Source organism: Diabrotica virgifera, chromosome 6, assembly GCF_917563875.1.
Source record: "Diabrotica virgifera virgifera chromosome 6, PGI_DIABVI_V3a".
Lineage (NCBI taxonomy): Eukaryota > Metazoa > Arthropoda > Insecta > Coleoptera > Chrysomelidae > Diabrotica > Diabrotica virgifera.
The window spans coordinates 44,139,454-44,151,682 of NC_065448.1; the positions used below are offsets into that span (position 1 = coordinate 44,139,454).

The window sequence follows — 12,229 nt, forward strand, 5'->3', positions numbered from 1 at the left end:
AAAATAATGTTGTTCTGAAGCTATTTCCTTGTGACATTTTTATAATTAACTATTTATTTAGATGGGAAATAAGCCACAATTAAATTGAAAAAAATAATTTTATTAACGTTTCGACGCCCAAATCGGGTGTCGTTGTTAAAATACAAAATACTACTACATTAAACAAAAATATTGTTGCTTAGTAAAAAATACTTTAAAATGTATATATGTCTGAATTGCCAATATAAATGCGTTAGATTAAATAAATTAATAGAAAAATTTTTTACTAAGCAACAACATTTTTGACAACGACACCAGATTTGGGCATCGAAACGTTAATAAAATTATTGTTTTCAATTTAATTGTGGCTTATTTCCCATCTAAATAGTTAATTATAAAAATGCCACAAGGAAATAGCTTCAGAACAACATTATTTTTTATGTTGTTCTTTTGTGTTAATATATTATTGTTTATATCCCAACAACGTTTAATTATTTATTAATACCTAAATCACTTAAATATTTTTCCATAGCGGTAGGTATATAAAATCAGTGTCAATAGCCGTTAGCATCTATGCATGTATAACCACTAAAAAAGCTAGTAGCTGCTTTCAACATTCTGGTGTCCAAATCTGTTAGTATGTGTATGGTTCAAGTAGAAATCGGTGGGACTGTGCATTTTATCAATGAAATAAGATATCTCTCAGACAGTCCAGAAGCCGCTAACGATAAAATGTTTTAATCATCGCATTAATCATTGTAAATGAGTCGAGGGATATTAGTACAGTGAAAATAGTAAGAGGAGAACTGGGCGTTAATTATTATAAAGAATAAATTTTAAATTTGTTTCTACTTTAATGAAAAAAAAAGCAAGCTCATTAGCAGAGACCAATTCAAAATTATTTTGCATGTCATATGTGAAACATTATTTGGTTGAAGAGTCTCATTTTTATTAGCACAAAAATATATTAATTTGTCTGGACTAAATTACAGTTCTGTTTATCTTGTTACTATCAACATTCACACAGTGCTGCCAAACTGAATTTTGTTATTTTGGGTGTAAATTTTTTCCACGGATCTCCGAGGGTACAATAAATGTACTGTTTTTCCAAACCCTAACTGAATTCAACACCCTAGTGTCAACACACGCTAGCATCTGTAAACGTACTGTTTTTCCAAACCATAACGGATTTCAACACCGTGGTGTCAACACGCGCTAGCATCTGTAAATATACTGTTTTTCCAAACCCTAACTGATTTCAACACCCTGGTGTCTACACACGCTAGCATCTGTAAATATGCGTACCGGGCTGTACTATCCGATTGTCTTATATATTTGTTTATTTTCAATAAAAGCCTTTAATCTCCGCAACAATAACATCATCATCATCATCATACAACCTCTTCTGTCCACTGCTGGACATAGGTCTCTCCCATTCTTCGCCACTCTTCACGGTTCTGTGCTTCTTGTTGCCATTTCTTGGATATTCGTTTAATGTCGTCCATCCAGCGTGTTGGTGGTCGTCCTCTGCTGCGTTTGTCTTCTCTTGGGCGCCAGTCAATTAGTTTTCTGGTCCATCGTGAGTCTTTCAGTCGCGCTATGTGACCTGCCCAATTCCATTTCAGCTTGGCTATACGTTCAACGACATCAGTGATACCTGTTCTTTTCCTTAAGTCTTGGTTCCTTATTTTGTCTTTTTTTGTCACGCCGAGAATCGATCTTTCCATGCGCCTTTGTGCCACTCGCATTTTTAGTGCTGTTGTTTTTGTGAGCGTGAGAGTTTCTGCTCCGTATGTCATAATAGGAAGAACGCATTGGTCAAATGTCTTCCGTTTCATAGCTGTCGGGATGTTGCTCTTAAAGATGTCTCTTAGTGATCCATACGCCGCCCAAGCAAGTGTTATTCGTCGTTGAAATTCGCAGGTCTGATTGTCCTTGCCTATTCTGACTTCATGACCGAGATATATGTACTTTTCTGTCAATTCTACCACTTGATTTTGGATGGTTAGGTGTTCGCTGGGAACTAAATTTGTCATAAATTTGGTCTTACTGATGTTCATTTTTAGACCTATTGTTGAAGACACGTTTTCTAATTCTAGTAGCATTTGTTGTGCTTCACCCAGATCTTCGGTAATAAGTACTATATCGTCGGCAAAACGCAGATGATTGAGCATTTCTCCATCTATCTTTATTCCTCTATTTTCCCACTTTAGCATTTTAAAGGCGTATTCGAGGACCGCTATAAATAATTTAGGTGAGAGAGTGTCGCCCTGTCTCACACCTCGCTTGATATGAATTTCTCTGGTAGTATCATGTAGTTTTACACGCATTGTGGCGTTTTGGTATAATGTTTGCACTAACTTTGTAAACCGGTAATCTATTCTACTATTGTTCAGAGCAGTTATAATGCTGTCTAATTCCACAGTGTCGAAGGCTTTGTGAAAGTCTACGAAGATAAGTACCAGTGGTTTGTTATATTCTATCGACTTTTCTATTAAGGTTTTTACTGTTTGTAGGTGATCGTTCGTTCCGAATTTTGAGCGGAATCCAGCTTGTTCTCGGGGTTGGTAGAAATCTAACTTTTTTTCTAGTCTTGTCGTAATTATTCGGGTAAACATTTTATAGATGTGGTTCAATAAGCTGATTGGTCTATAGTTTTCTAGGTGCGCCTTGTCTCCTTTCTTGTGTAGTAAAATTGTTACTGCATTGTTCCATGTTTCCGGTATGCAACAATCTGTTAGACAAAGGTTAAACAAAATTTTTATTTGGTTGAGAAGGACACGTCCAACCATCTTTATAGCTTCTATTACGACTCCATCTTCTCCTGGCGCTTTGTTGTTTTTCATCCTTTTCATTGCGTCCTGGATTTCGCTTAGTGTGATCTCTGGCATGAGCTCTGAACCCTGGTTGATAACTTTGCGTGATGCAGCGGCTTCTAAATTCTTTTGGTCTTCTCTTTGGCTTGTATATAGTTCTTGATAGAAGTCTTCAACTATGTGTAGTAGTTCTTCTCTATTTGATGTGGGGACTCCTTCTTTGTTCTTTAGTTTGTGTATTTCGCATTTTCCATTGTTTAGCCGCCTTCTCAGGACTTTCAGACTTTTATTCTCTTCTATAGTCCGCTGGACTTTTTCATTCTTAAATTTCCTTAAATCTTTCCTTATAGCTTTTGATACTTCTTTGTTTATTTTTCGCAGTTCTTCTTCGTCAGTGCTTTCGTTTTCTTTGATTTTTCTTCTAGTTTCCATTAGTTGCTTTGTTTCAATGGATATTTTGGATGGGTAGCGGGTAGGAACTCCTTTGAAGTCCTTTGGACTCTCTTGGATAGTCCTATCAGGGAAAGTGAATCAATCCCTGCCCCCCGCAGATTCCAGGAGCTTCTTGACCCGGGAAGCTAGTACCTGCTAAGGGTCCCTTGTCCAGGGTCACGGATGAAGTCCAGAACGGCATCCAAGGCGACGAAGAATACTTCCGGTACGGCGAAGATGGCGGAGCTGGCAACCCTCGATTTTAGGGGTAGTATAAGATCACAAACCTAGAAGCGTCTGACCCGGAGCGGGCGGCTTCAAACAGCGTCGGTACTCACAATGAGCGGCTGAATTAAAAACTCACCAACCCGCCTTGCCAGCGTGGTGTTTTAAGGCAAATACCTCCCAACAAAATGTCAGATTTTAAAACAGAAGCGGATGTACCCCAGGTGAGTATAGCGAGAAATCGAAACTCTCACACTGATTTATCAGTCTGTCCCAAGGATTCTGGGGGGGACAAAAAACTGACGACGCGAAAGACGAAAAAACCTCTAACACTCTTTATCTGTACCTACAATGCCAGAACATTATTATCTGAAGAAAAAGTCACTGAAATGGAAATCGAGATGTCAAAAGTAAAATGGGATATCATTGGAGTCAGTGAAGTAAGACGACATGGAGAAAACCTGACAACACTAAAATCAGGGCATATATTTTATAGTATAGGTAGTGAAACCGAATCAGTCGGGGGAGTTGGATTCTTTATACACAAAAGACTTGCAAATGACATAGTGATTACAAGAAGTATATCCACAAGAGTAGCCTATTTAATCGTAAAGCTAAACCGAAGGTATAAAATAAAGATTATTCAGGTATACGCACCAACAACGAACCATCCGGATGAGGAGATTGAAGACTTCTACGATGACATCTCAACGGCACTGAAAGAAACACCAACACATTACACGATTATATGCGGCGACTTTAACGCAAAGATCGGTCTAAAGCAGGATGAACAGGAAACAGCACTAGGTAAATTTGGATCCAAAGGCAGAAACGAGCGTGGCCAAACACTACTAGAATTTCTATTACAACAAAATCTTTACCAGATGAATAGTTTCTTCTCTAAAAAAGATCACAGAAGATGGACGTGGAAAAGCCCAGATGGTAAGACCAGAAACGAGATAGACTACATAATCAGTGACAAAAAATATATATTCAACGATGTCACAGTCCTTAATAGCTTTACCACAGGCAGCGATCATAGAATGGTAAGAGCCAAACTAAAATTAGACTTAATAACAGAAAGATCCAAAATGATTAGGAAGAAAGCCAACCCAATATGGATTGACCCAACGAATTTAAATGAATACCAAGGCAATATCAATAAAATCCTACAACAAAATGAATGCATGAATAATGTAGATGCCCTAAACGAAAATATCGTAGAAGCTATTCGAGAGGCTCAAGTAAAATGCTGTCCTAAAAGAAGCCAAGACGAAAAAATAACCATTGCAACAATAACAAGTTTTTTCAAAAGAAATAAATATTACTTTGAAATACATGGTGATTCCATATAAGTTTGGGTGTGTGTATATATTTGAATAACATTGTTAATTTTGTTCTTCTTTTCCAGACGTCTATCGAGATATATTATTTTTATTTATTTTATAAATAATTAGACTGAATAGATTTATTTTGTTTTAACCTGTGTTTTACTGAGTCTGTCGTCTTAGAAGACCCATCACATATTTTCACAAACATCTTATTATCTCATTTCAGACATTTATTGACTTACACCGATTGGATTCTGAGTAAAAATCTAACTTGATTGGCCTATATTTAATTTAGACATGCCACAAAAAACAGTTACAGAATCTTCAGGTACATTCGGGGTTGGATCTTCCTATACAGGGTATCCCCGAAAATAGTACATTCCTTTAAGATATGAATATAATTCACAATTAGGAACAAAAAAGTCCTATAACATTTTTTTCTTAAGTTAACCGTTTCCAACAAAAATTACATTGTTTTTCATATATGTGAATTTTTATTTACAGAAATTTAAATATTCTGGCAACGTCGCCGTACGCAGTCACAGCACTGCTCAATAGAGACCGACCGAATGTGATTTTTTTGGCCGAAGCCGATGCCGAAGTTCGGCCTTTAGGATACCTTCGGCCGAAGCCGAAGGTGACCAAAAATATATTAAATGTTAAAATTTAAATAATGTGCATTATATTTTTATTAACTGATGAGTGATAAACAAAAATATGAAATTATAACATAAAAAAATCAAACACTTATACATTATTTGGTAATATAAGCGATAATAAAAATAAATACTAACATTAAAGTAAATGAGTATTTCTGATTACTGGATCTGGTAGCTAATATTCGAAATCAAACATCCTAATATTATACGCCAGAAAAAGAAGCTTGTCAGCGTTTTTTCGTAACAAATTAAAGCTCTTCTAAACTGTTATAAAACATTTGCATTCATAGTAGGGATAGCCGATATTTTGCCATTAATATTTAGGTAGTCAAAACACCAGTAATCTTAAGTTTTAACAAATACAATAAAATTATTATAGTTTCTCAGAATTATACTACGTGAGAAATATTCAAATGAAGATCTTTGAGACATCTTGTCCTATTGTTAAAATTTATATCCCACCTAAGTACGTCTTGAAAGTTTGTAAAACATTTTAGTTTAGGGTATAAAATAGGGTGTAAGTGTAAATATTATTCAAATTATCAAAGACTCGCCGAAGCATATTGTTTAGAGATTATTTATAGGTATAGTATAGTATACTGACAAAGCATTCTATTATTCCACCTTCGGCTTCGTTTTGGCCGAAGCCGATTAATCGGTCGGTCTCTACTGCTCAATATTATCGTTTGATACTTACGGTTTTTAAAATAATCCAACCTTATTTTATTTACTAGTATTTCAAGGTTGTCGACATCAATGTAGGTTAGGGTGACCAAATCATAAACTTGAAAAAAAAAACGGGATATATCCAAGAAGGGTTTGGGGCGATGAACTCTAACTAAAGGGGTGTCCGAGGCGCTTCCATCGAGAAGTAATCATTGAGACATTATTTTTTTAGCTAATTTGAGACCTATAAATCCTTTTTATTTTTTTCTATGAATATGTAATTTAATTTAAAACGACAATTTTGCAATGAATACTTATTTATTATAACATAGGTACTTGAAACCATAATTAAACAAGATAACTAAAATTGTTGGTCAAAGTTTTCAAATCTTTAGGAATCAAAAGATTTTCTTTTTCAATATAAAGTTGTAAAAACTAAAACAGTCCATTTTTAAATTGTAGAGTAACTACCTGCAAGATTGCAAAAAGGGTATCCACTCCCATCTTGTTCCTTTCCTCTATTCTTTGAATTTTCAGGGCAGGGATCGCCAACATATACTGGCATATCTTTAAATATTCAGAGTTGTGTTCTGGTCTGGTATGCGTTTTAAAAAACAAACCCATGTTTCGTGCCTCTGAGGTAGTTTATCTTGATTAGTCCATTCTTTATTTTTTCACTTACAAAATCCGCTAGATGCAAGTTGATCAAATAACAAAGTATCATTTATATGAATGGTTTTTTCATTCGAGTAACACATAGTTTCTTCAATTTGTTCCAACTAGGGATCTCCTTCAAAAGCACCCATTTAAAAATTTGAGAACGTACAGAAAGGTACATTTTTTAAGGTACAGTATGCATGTTTCATAAAAATCATAACTTCAGTTCTGAAGTTAATTTCGTCTTGTTGCATAATACTGCCACACTTAATAGATTTTATATTAAATGATAAGAACTGTTTCTCTTTTCTTCTTGTCAAAACTGTGAGAATAGATTCCAATACATCATTAACTTCCATAACACTTTTTGTACTTCTTTTAATCTTTTTAATTCCTTGCTTAAAAATATTAAATTTTCTATGGACAAACCATACGCATGCCTCACTTAAATGATTATTGGATGGCCCGAAGAGAGACGCAACAAAAATCATCAACCCAACGTCACATATGTTCTGATAAATCTGTGCCAACGTAAATACGGTACATTTGGGGGTCTCGGGAGACTTTTTTGGGACCCCGGGTACGATCGTTAAAACACGGCACAATCTCGTTTTTACGAGACGTTTGGTCACCCTAATATAGGTAGGTACTTATTACCTGCAAAATAACTATTTCTTGCTTTAATGGTAATTAAATACGTGGTACGTAAATACGTGGTATTTGCTATTATCTGAATTGATGAATGTTTTGGATTAAAGCTGGAAATTTTAAATAAATTATTATTTTTACATAAGTAAGTAACTAGCTACCTACTATGGGTTAATTCCTAAAAAGTAATTACCTAACGCAACTAAGAAAAATTATTTGTACCTCATGTTTTTCAGAAATGGATTGAAATATGGAATAATTTTAAACGAAGTATCAAAATGTCAATTTTTTTTCAATAAAAAACACTTTAATCTTTTAACTGAACTAGTATTAGGTACCTATGTATTACTTGAGGTGCCGAAGGCTTTAACTGAATTACAATAGTTCACAGTGAAAATTAAATACAACAGAAAACGTTCAATAATGTTTACTAAAGTTGTGACTGTCCACATTTACATTTTTGTAGGGACATTGTTGCCAGATTTGAATTTGCATAACAAAATAATATATTTTGGTTTTTTGGCCAAACAGTTGAATTTAGAAACAAATGTTATAAGACTTTTTTGCTCTACATGGTGCCTTCTACCTATACCTTTAAGGAACGCACTATTTTCGGGGACACCCTGTATATGGCGTTTACAGTAACTCTAAGAAATATAACACATACTTACCCCTATTATGTACATTTGTAATATATCCAAAATTATCTTTAGAGTGCCTTGACCCATTGATCGATACACAAAAATTTACCACACACAAATCGTCAGGTCTAAAGGAAGTATTTTCCGCTAAAATACCAAATTATTATTAGAGTACATTAAGTCTACTATTAAATCTAAATCATTGCTTTAACAACATCAAACATAATCAGTTCTCGGATTGAACCACGATTGTAGTGCTATCAGATGTGTGAATGTTGGATATTGCAAGCGGGTTTGCCATCTTTCGCCCATTCTGCGAATTATAATTTTAGCATTACGCTATAATTACTATTTCCGCTAATTTTATTATCTTATTTCTTTCATTATTCTTTCTCAAAAACGAAACAACGTTGTCATTCGAAATGCACATTCAAATACCAGGGCTTTACCCTGTCACAGCTGTTTCTCGTCTATGCGGCAACAAAGTGCACCCTCATTAATTAAGTACTTTATCAGACAATTATTGTGTCAACAACCCACCTAATGCATCGAGATTGTTAACTGCAATAGTAGACGCCAGACCATAAATGATTTATCGTTCGGTCATCTGGTCAACGGGAAGAAAGATAACAAACCGTTTGTGGGTTTTCTATATCAGTCACTAGCCAAGATGTGAACGATAAACACGTATACCGGCTCGACCTTCCGAGAGACTAAAAACGAAACACATTTTCGTTTTAACAATAAAAATTACCATTCGTTTGTACACATTATTTCTTGGTCGTTTTATTACATTTATTTCAATTAAATTCCGCAACTCACCCATCGGAATATAATAAATAAAGCCCCATTTTGTATTCCACAGCAGTTAACAGCGACAATCCTCTACAAGTACCTGCCTAATACTACCTTTCACGGCCGCTGCCGTGAAGAACGATAACGCTGTCCACAAAATTCTCATTTACTCTGGATGGCCCTATCTTCGTACACTGCGTCGCATGTCTGAAAGACGCAGTAGATGAATGTATATTCTATAGATTCTCCCATTGTCCGCTATTTATCGGCCTGTGTCTTTATAAAGGGCCTAGCCGGGTAAGATGATGAAAAGTGCCCCCAACTCGATTCGAATTCCATATAGGTCACTGTTTAGCATATATATAGTGAAACTAACTTTCTGAAATTTTTAGCCCCCTAGGTGGTCATGTGACCCACCTAGAGCCTAATTAGGGTTTTTATGCTTTTATTTTATATCTCAGCCGCATCGAGAACTAGCGAAAAACTTAAAATAAAAAAGTTGTAAGCTTTAAAAAGTTCTGTCCGAAATTTTTTTTTAATTTTTGGCGGGAAATTTCAATTTTAGAACGATTTTAAAATTTTAAATGAGTATCAAAAAATAACTAAGACATTCGTTTTCGCGAAAAAAATAAATAACGTGTATTTTTGCACAATGTTTCACCCTGAATTTTTTCAAATTTTTAAAATCGGTTTTTTTTCGTTTTTTGATACAATTTTATACATATTTTTCAAAAAGGTAACACCGTCACTAGAATAGGTAAAAAACTGAAAAATAATTGGGGTTTGCTTAATAAAAATTTTTTGTTACACCATCCATTTTCAAGATACAGGGCGTTGAAGAAAACAAAATTTTACACATTTTTTATGATTTTGCCGAAACTACTCGCAACATTGTAATAAAACTTGGCGCGTTTTAAGAGGTAGTTATTGTGCATGTTTTGACATACAATTAAGGATTTGATATTCATCATTGGCTCGCATAGGGGTAATGGTCTGAACTTTTCAAAGAAAAAAAGATAGTACGCCACTGACATATTTCAAATTAACACAATCATTTTTCAATTCCTCGTTCAATTTGCGATAAAAAAACTATCTTCTCATTTTTTCGTACGACGCGCCGTTTTGCTGCAAAAAATAAAATATCTCAACGCTTCCAAAGTATTCTAATTAGTTTTTATAATGGATGTACGAGTTTCTGTAGATGTAGAAACTACTAGAAGTTAGAATTCTTTGTAAGGGTTAAGATGTTTTATTTTTTGAATAAAAATGGCGCGTCGTATGAAAAAATAGGAAGATAGATTTTTTGTCACAAATTGAACGAGGAATTCAAAAACGATTGTTAATTTGAAATATGTCAGTGACGTACTATCTTTTTTCTTTGAAAAGTTCAGACCATTACCTCTATGCTCGCCAATGATGAATATCAAATCCTTAATTGTATGTCAAGAACATGCACAATAACTACCTCTTAAAACCCGCCAAGTTTTATTACAATGTTGCCAGTAGTTTCGGCAAAATCGTAAAAAATGTGTAAAATTTTGTTTTCTTCAACGCCCTGTATCTTGAAAATGGATGGCGTTACAAACAATTTTTATTAAGCAAACCCCAATTATTTTTTAGTTTTTTACCTATTCTAGTGACGGTGTTACCTTTTTGAAAAATATGTATAAAATTGTATCAAAAAACGAAAAAAAAAACCGAAAAAATGCAGTTTTTTATTTCTAAAGGTGCGTTTCACCAATTTTAAAAATTTGAAAAAATTCAGGGTGAAACATTGTCCAAAAATACACGTAATATATTTTTTTCGTGAAAACGAATGTCTTAGTTATTTTTTGATACTCATTTAAAATTTTAAAATCGTTCTATAATTTAAATTTCCCGCCAAAAATAAAAAAAAAATTCGGACAGAACTTTTTAAAGCTTACAACTTTTTTATTTAAAGTTTTTCGCTAGTTCTCGATGCGGCTGAGATAAAAAATAAAAACCCTAATTAGGCTCTAGGTGGGTCACATGACCACCTAGGGGGCTAAAAATTTCAGAAAGTTAGTTTCACTATATATGCTAAACGGTGACCTATATGGAATTCGAATCGAGTTGAGGGCACTTTTCATCATCTTACCCGGCTAGGCCCTTTGTAAAAAGCTCAGGCAACAGATAGTCACCAAGGATTCTGCATTCCGACCTACAGAGAATTTTCTTTGTCTCTAGATAAATGTCGCTAACGCGTCCGTTTGTTACGTTTTAAAAATTCGACCATCTATATACTATTTTTATTAATAAGTTTATTCCACTTTTCCATATCGTTTCCCACATTTCTCCTATTTTCTGAAATAAATAATCGAATAGATAGCAGACTTTGAATTTTTTCAAGGGTTGTCATGGATACGTTACGGTACGTCATCTTGACAGTCGTCAATTCTAAAATTGGGGAGCTACTTGGAACATAAGTTTTCAGGCAATTGATCTTGGAAAGATCACCCTCATTGGAGATATCGGCCTGAACTTTTGTTAATTGAACTTGGCATATTGTAGTGTTGCTGAAGGTACATTTTGTGTAGTTGTCAAGTTCACACTGTCGGATACGGGACCTATTTCCAAGTCACCATTATAGATAGATGCCGTGACGATTCCTTGCAGCCACTCTGAAGGAAAAGAATACCAGGTATGTCTAATTCGATTTCTTAAGCACTACTATAGGTGCATTGTTGATTTCCGAGCTTTTTATTTATTAGTGTCTCTGACAGTTGTTATTTTTCTATTAAAGTTATTTGGCCTTAAACCACATAATAGATAGGGGTAGAGTTATTGGTGGCAAATACTCTGTTGTGGAAAGTAGAAGAGTATATTTGTATCTGTACCCCCTTAAAAAACCCTTCTGGCCAAAGGTTAGTATAATATCTTCTATTGTTTTCTTATTTATTAGTTGTTATATAATTTAAATTGTTGCTCTGACGTCATTTTGAAGAAAATTACATTAATGTACAGTTTTCATCTTTTTTTTTATTTGACATTTTCAGTCAGTTTTTAGTACCTATTTAATTTTGTTAATTTATTAGTTGCTGTAGTAGTAGACGTTATTTTGATAGTTTAGGTTAACTTATTAGTTTTAGATTTAGTTTTATAAAATATTATGATAGTGTAAATACAAGGAGATATTCTAATACTATTTTTCTCTTTTTGGGGTCTCCATTTACTTTCAATTTATTCTTGCAATTTTTAGTTTCGTTGTGTGTTGTGTTTGCAATTATTTGATCACGTAGTTAATTCGTTACTGGTCACTCTTCTTATTGGATACATCGCTGGATACCTCACCACAGATTTAAGATCAGGATTTTTATTAATTTATTTTTTTTATGCGTTTATGTTCACCAGGCTTTATT

General features: G+C 34.2%; 1 protein-coding gene across 3 annotated transcripts in view; it reads right to left on the bottom strand.

The window, feature by feature from the left end:
- LOC126885939 (uncharacterized) overlaps window positions 1-12,229 on the bottom strand; it is a 313,786-nt gene that overhangs the window by 57,089 nt on the left and 244,468 nt on the right. For all 3 annotated transcript variants that reach the window (XM_050652762.1, XM_050652760.1, XM_050652761.1), the window contains one exon: window positions 8,085-8,201. In XM_050652762.1, coding sequence (XP_050508719.1) covers window positions 8,085-8,201 — 117 coding nt within the window. The remainder of the gene's footprint in view (window positions 1-8,084; window positions 8,202-12,229) is intronic.